The sequence below is a fragment of the Cystoisospora suis genome (genome assembly GCF_002600585.1).
Source record: "Cystoisospora suis strain Wien I chromosome Unknown contig_165, whole genome shotgun sequence".
Classification (NCBI taxonomy): Eukaryota; Apicomplexa; class Conoidasida; order Eucoccidiorida; family Sarcocystidae; genus Cystoisospora; species Cystoisospora suis.
This window is the reverse complement of record NW_027152967.1, coordinates 25,938-32,854: the sequence shown is the minus strand read 5'-3', so window position 1 is coordinate 32,854 and position 6,917 is coordinate 25,938. Positions and strand designations below refer to the sequence as shown.

General features: G+C 55.4%; 1 protein-coding gene across 1 annotated transcript; it reads right to left on the bottom strand.

The window, feature by feature from the left end:
- Positions 1-339: 339 nt before the first annotated feature.
- On the bottom strand, positions 340-6,853 carry CSUI_000378 (uncharacterized protein; the record flags this gene model as incomplete). The annotated part of the gene is made up of 4 exons (XM_068060612.1): positions 340-2,083; positions 2,942-3,450; positions 3,681-4,590; positions 4,734-6,853. The coding sequence occupies 4 exons, from the start codon at positions 6,851-6,853 to the stop codon at positions 340-342; spliced, it is 5,283 nt and encodes a 1,760-aa protein (XP_067927406.1).
- Between the last annotated feature and the right edge of the window lie 64 nt (positions 6,854-6,917).

Genomic DNA, 6,917 nt, shown 5'->3' with positions numbered 1-6,917 from the left:
TCCACTGTACTACCCCGGTACCGCGCCCTTTCACACGAACCCGCGCACGCGCGCTTCGCTTCCGTCGGCAGGGTGGTTTCGTGAAATTGCAAAGGAAGCTTTCGGAGTCGGTGGAGATGATGACCGACGCAGGGCAGTCAAAATGGCTCTCTCGCTTGGTATCGTTCTCAGACTGTTACAGTCTTATGATTGTGAAAAAAGAGAAAGAAGGGTAAGATACTTAGCCCCGAAACTGCATACTGAGAGTTAGCACACATCTGACCTGTCGATCCCGTGTCCGGGACGTGCCTTCCAAATGCTTCTTGAGAAACAGAGTAGGGAGCAAAGGAGAGTTAGAGATTATATTTCTCGTTGGGCTCTTCCTTCTGTCTGAAAGTTGAGGTAGACCGGGAAGGGGTTTTCACTGCGTTTATCTTCGTGCACTTTATACGCGAGAAAAGGCGAAAGCATGATGAATAAATGCCAGAAAGCATGGATTACCCAATAGGTCTCATTTGTTGCCAGCTGCCAACAAGCGGCCGCAGCCCCGGTGGCTGCTAGGCCACTGAGAAGGAAGACCGGCCTGGAGGGAACCAGGTAGTGCTGCAGCGTAACCGCCACGGCAGTCCCTCTCCAGCTGAGCGCATCTACGAAAGTGTCGAAACCTTCATCCGGTAAGTATGGTTCTTGCGTCGAAGGGCTCCTCGGCGTTGTAGCAACGTCACTCGACTTGAACACGCGCCGCGCGGTGCTCCGGATGCAAGGTACCAGTCTTGAGAACAGCGTTACCCCATCACCATTTCCTAGTCCGTGCCCCAGCCTCGCATTTCTTATGATACCGCTGACAATCACGGTAATTTTATTCGCCCCAACAGTTGTGCTCTCCGTGTCATGGTCGACACCGTCTCCCCGCACCTCGTTCCTCACTTCTGCCACGGCCATAGGAAACTGAAAGAAGTGAGGCTGTTGTGGCGCGCTGTGTCGTCGGTAAACATGTCGGTCTCTCTCCAGGTGCACGGTCTGGGTACAAAAGAAGTCCCTGACTTGGTTTTCAGTTGGTGAGGTGGCGGATCGCAGACCCAAGCCACACTCCTCGAGGGAGTCAGCTGGTTGCCCAGACTGGACGGATGAGACGACACGCCGGTACGGTCGAGGAGCAGATATGGTAAAGTTGACTGTAGAGCTGCGCGCTCTGCAAGGTACAATCTCCTCGAACGCACCCCCCGTCCAGAACAGGTGACTGTGCTCGTTCCCTGTAGTGCTGCGCTGCGGTTCGCGACCATCGGAGCCATCGTCGCCTGCTACATCCGAGTGGCCGAGGTCGCCATCTTGCGTATCGCTAGCGGAGGAAGGCTTGCCTTTCCCCGGACTCTCGCAGATGTCAACTACTATCCCTCCCCGCCGACTGCGTTGCGGGACGGGAATGACTGCCCTTGCAACACGTTTCACACCCCCTGTTTCAGTCACCGGAACCGGCACCGGCAAATCTTCCACACAACAGCCTGATGCCGGCTTCATCCCGCTCCCGTGTTCGTTACTGAACAGCCTTGTGCCGCCCTGCTGTAATCTTTCGCGGAAGAATCCTGTTCTCGACGTAGTGAAGACGCTTCCCCGCGAAACGCTGCTTGAAGCGTGAGTGAGGACACTGCAGGCAGGTTCGCTGTCGGATGAGTCACCGACGAACTCGGCTTCGGAAATACAAGGGGCTTCGGGCTCACCGAAAGACTGAAAACCCGTACTTCCACGCGACGTGCTTCCTGCGGTCGACAGTAATGTACTCGAGGAATCTTCTAACGATTCATCGCCTCGCTCTTCGCCTTTGCCGTCCTCTTCCGTGAGGCATTCCTCATAGAGGAAGCAAGGGTGCGTCACGGAGATATTGAAGATTTCTTGCTCAAACGCATCCCTGACCGCACCTTCAAGGGAATTTTGCAGCTCTGCAGCCTCACGCCCCGCGCGGGACTCTGACTTAAGAAGAACGTATGTAATGCGGGACAGGAAGAGAATTCCAAGGATGGAGAAGAGAAGACCAAGCCCTAGCGCAGTGACACCGCCTTGGAAAAATAAGAGCGCCGAAACCAGAAGTAGCAGTGACGCGAGAAGTCTGAACGAATGGCAGGACAGCTCCGCTCGGTGGGGTCTCACGAACTTGTTGCGACGCTGTATCTAAATACTTGAGCAAACAGCCGCTCTTAGGATGTATGAATCACCATCTTAGCAGGCAGGCGACAATACAAATTGGCGCGAGCGGATTCATGAAGGGGCGATCAACCGCTGTACAGTTCGTGCCTGCTCGACTCTCAGTCTCGGAACTCCGGTCATCTTACTCAACAGATGTCACGCATACTAAGAAAGTTCTGCGGCCGACACTACAGGCTGAAACGTTTTGGGATAAACACGGGTTTCCTCACAAACGACAGAAGCAGAACCTCGGTACCCAGGGGCTGTTGCCGACAAACTGTCCTAGGAGCACTCGCAGACGGAAGGGTAAGCCGTTGGGCGATAGAATTATGCCCACGAAGGTCGAGCACACTGACAGAGGCTTGACATGAAGGCGTCTCCGTCGTCAATGACTGAGTCTAAACTTCTTCCCACACCTTATCGAGAAGCCGACTCTGGGCTTGGTCTCTAGGAACGCTTAGGCATCGAAGTTCTCACCCGTACTCGTGCTCTCACAAAAAAAGCTCGTGACGAGTTGCATGCTCGACTGCCTTCTCTATATGCTTCCTGGTCTGCAGGAGGTGACACGGACTTCACCAATAGCAGCGGTCCTCGCAACAGGAAGGGGACGGGAGATTCGCATCTCTGTGTGGGTGTTGTCAATTCCGGTTGGAACTAGCACTTGGAACTCAAACATAAGTATCTCATTTGAGCTGCTGGCCCCTACAGGGTGCAACAGCTGGTAGCCCCGCCGGTTTGCTCTTGATAGTCAGTGTCCAGTCACCACCCAGCAACGTCTCACCTTTGACGCGTCCTCCCCTTCTCGAAGTGCATCAGTCTGACCGCGACACACACAAAGCTGGAGAGGCTGCCAGCGTGATCGAGCACAGAGAGCGTGTGAGGAGGCAAGATACACCAGTGCTCGCTGTAGCAGACGTGATAGAACAAGGAGGCCATCCCTGTAAAGAGGAAGGCAGCGCTAGCAAGGAAATCCCGTATCTTAGCTGCCCAGGCGACAGCCGGTACAATTGCTAAGTTTGAAAGCATCACTGCGGAAGACGCGAAGTCCGGCAAGGATTTGAGTTCGCAGCGGTCCCCCATAAAACCCTCGCGACAGAGGCACACATACTCCCAGTGGCCCCGGGCAGGATGCGCAACGCAGTGACTCCCGTTATCGCAGCCTAGAGGACAGAGATCCGCCACTCGGAAACTGAAGAAGAGCTGAATGCAAGCACCCCGCAGACAAAAGTAGACGCTGTGATGAGCTTGCGGTACCTCCCCACGACTATCTGCGCTGGAGATGGTATCGACCTGACGAAGCAAACAGAGCCACGCACTTGAAGCAATGAGAGACGCCCGAGCAACCGTCCATCTCCGTTCTGGCAAACGACTCTGTCTCGCACCTAGGTTTCTACGCTGGGAAGGCTGCCCGCTATCAAGTCATAGACACCATTGCGATACCCAACAGGTTCCTGGAACTGGATCGGGAACGTGGAATCAGCGACTGCAACAGGTGGTACTAGTGAGACCCGCCAACTCACTTCAGCTTCTGCAGCCTGATCTGGGTCCACCCGCCCTCGAAGAGTATCTGCCTGTACTCTATCCAAACTTTCGCCTGCCGGCTGGCTGGGATCCTGACTGCGATCATTCAAAATTCGGTCGCGGAAATGAGACATCGACTGCTCTTCAAGACCCTGCGACACCGAAATTGAACCCAACAACCGCAGCAGCTGGTTGACTTGTAAGGTCCAGAGTGGTCTGCTGCTTATCCAGTTTCCAGTTTGTTTCCCGTCGCTGCCTCCGCGGCTGGCCGCGGTGTTACGCTTCGGGAGGTCCGATGCTGCAGTTTTTCCACTCTGAGATGCCTTTGTCGAGTCAGAAGGGTCTTCCGGATATTCGGTTTGTTGCAGATCAGTCCAGACGTCCTGTCTCCTCGATGCAGCTCTCCTGAAATGGCCGACGTGGTTGTTTGCGCGTGTATCCGGGTGTTGCGAGTCTTCTACTGCTGCGATTTTGACTTGACGGACCACTACACGCCACCCAACGACGTACTGCCCCGGTTTCAAATGCTTTAGTGGAGGTGTCTCCACCTCGAGAAGACCCCTTGCTTGCCGGGCTTTGTCTAAGTGAAGTGAAGTTAAGGTCCATTCGAAAGCCGTGTCTGCTACGAAATCACTGCACGACGTGTGGTCCTTTACTCCAGCAGCGTCTTGAATAGAGGTTGCAGCAGCGGTGCTGTCCTGCTGGTGACTCGCGTGGGGAGACTCAGAGGTGCGCCAAGAGCCGTGGGCGAGTGCGCCCTCAACGGCCAAAGGCACAGCCCCCCGTCTCAGCATCACCTGGACCTTAAGTGGGGTCACTGGATTGAGAAAGGCCTCCGGAATCACCAGAGTACTTCGAAGGATGGTGGCAGGACAAAGATCGTTCCGTCCGAGGTAGGCAAGCCCGTAGCTGCATTACAGAAGAGATAAGATAACCTACGTTGCATTTGTCGATTCAGTAGCTTGGTTGCTTCACACCTACACGCTTGCGAAACGTGGACACCGCTCAAAAAAGTTTTCTGCTTCACTACTCCTAGAGCCTCTCTGTCTTACCTCCATCCACCATTGATGGCTACGACCGTAGAGCCAGAAGGTAAAGATTTCTTCCGCGCGGCATACCTCCTAGCATGCAGTGGAGGAAGATGTGAGTTTAGGTCTTGTTGGAGCGTTCGGCCAGCCATCCGGGCAGAGAACGGCGGCGAACACTTTCCCGGGAGACTCTCCCAACTGTGCTTTGAACTGCTGTCCTGGAACACGACTTGAGTAAATGGTTGCGCGGGTCTCTTGCTCGACCTTGTCGTATTGGTATCCGCCGTAACCGACCCAGTCCGGACGTTTGTTGAGTGTTTTTTGGAGCTTCCTTCGGCGACTTCAGACTGTGCCCTCCCCGTGTGATTGCTTCCCGGAGACCAGAACGAGGACTCGTCGAGATGTGGACTTGTTGCTGGCTCATCTGACGCAACAATACTTCTCTCCGTCGTCTTGACAGCTCTAGCTGGGTCCGGCTCCGAAGCATTCGCAGCTGTAACGTCATTCCCATGCCCAACGGAGTGAGTGAAACAGGACCTCTGCGCATGCCCAGTGATCAGACTTGTCGGGCGGGGAGTCGCGGTCTCATGAAGGCCTCCGGCACTTCTCTGCAGTCGTTCCTGTATCAATCTGTAGAGCGGAGTCTGAGAAAGGAATCCGTGCGTTGGTGACGAACCGAATAAAGACAGTTCCTGGTAACCACCAGCCTGGATCTCTTCACCTAGATCGCGGCGCAAGGCTAAGTAGGCTGCACGAGTGGCGACTCCCGGGCTTTCCTTTTGCCCTCTATCTCTCCAAGAGGTTGGTTTTTTCAAAGGCGGTGAGGGCTGAGCTCTTCTTCGCGTCTCTGTTTCCAGGTGCAGCTCTTCGACGCTGCGTTCGAAGCTCTGCACAGCCTCACGATTTGAACACGTGGAAGCTTCCATCGAAACCTGCAGGCCCTTTACAGCCGGCTCTTGCCACTCAGGGGTAGTAGGGATGTGGTGGAACTTCGTTCCTCTCACCACCCTGTCCTGAGACCGGAAGCTTGAAAGCTGCTGGACTGCGGTAACAAGAATATCCCCCTGCGCAACATGCAGCAGATCAACCCGGTGCTCAACAGTCCACCCCTCTCCATCGACGTGGCTCGCGAAGTCCTGTCCGTCTCCAAGCAGTGACACCCTCGTCTGCACTCTGACTGCGCTCACGCGTGTGCGCAGTCCCGCGGGTAAGCACTCATGAGGAGTTACGTACAGACTCTCGTGGTAGCCCAGTTCTCTGACCTCCGCTATCACTTCCTCTAACCAGCGGTTTTCTGTACATCCGAGAGTTTCTTTGCCTGCGGAGTGACCTTCAGTCGTGACGCCCGTGTTCATGGGTACAGCACCAAGCCAGCGTACTGATTCACGATTGTCGTGTTCTCCCTGCTTGCTCGCCGGAGAGCCACATCCATTGTGAGACGGCTGTGAACAATCTGGAGAGTTGATCAGCAGCGCGCCGGGCCCTTCGGAGCAGGAGCTCGCCCCCCCGGGGATAAGCTCTGCGTCGGGTCCGACTGCGGACTGTGAAGCTCCTTCGCTTTGTACTTTCGACACGTCCTCAAAAAGCAGGTGGAGCTTCACGGGCAGCATACTCAGAAGGCAAGCTGGTGTAGTAGATTTTGTGGTTGGCTCGGTGATCTGCTCCCCACGAGCGCTGGGAGGCAGCCTAGCCGCGTCTGGTGGATCTAGGGGGTGAATCGCGTTACCTCTCCCGCCCGCATTACCGGACCTCTGTGACGCACGCGATCCGTGATTAGCTTCTGGTCTCGACCTCCGCCGCACAGCAGCAGGCCGCAGGCCACCTCCACCTAGCTGGTACTGGAGAGAGAAACTCAGGGCTGCCTTGTGTGGTGACGCAACGCAGATGCAAAAACGTGCATCATTCTCGTTGCAGTGTGCTTCACCAACACTGGTGCAGCGAAACTTGAGGGGCTGAGTCCTCACGCCAAAGATGCCAAGGGAAAGAAGAGAAGAAGAGGTTGGAGTCTCCACGACAGACACATTTTCTGTGTCCCCCGCGTGCGCATTCTGGTTGGACCCTGTGCGTATATCGGGCTGCCCGTCAGTCAGCTCGGACCAGGTTTTGGAGGTGGAGGAAGAGCCAGTGCTCCGCGAAGTACTCATCTCTCTTCTCCAGTTAGCAGCTGAGCTTGCCGGCAGAATCAGGGTGGCTCCGGGTGACAGAAAA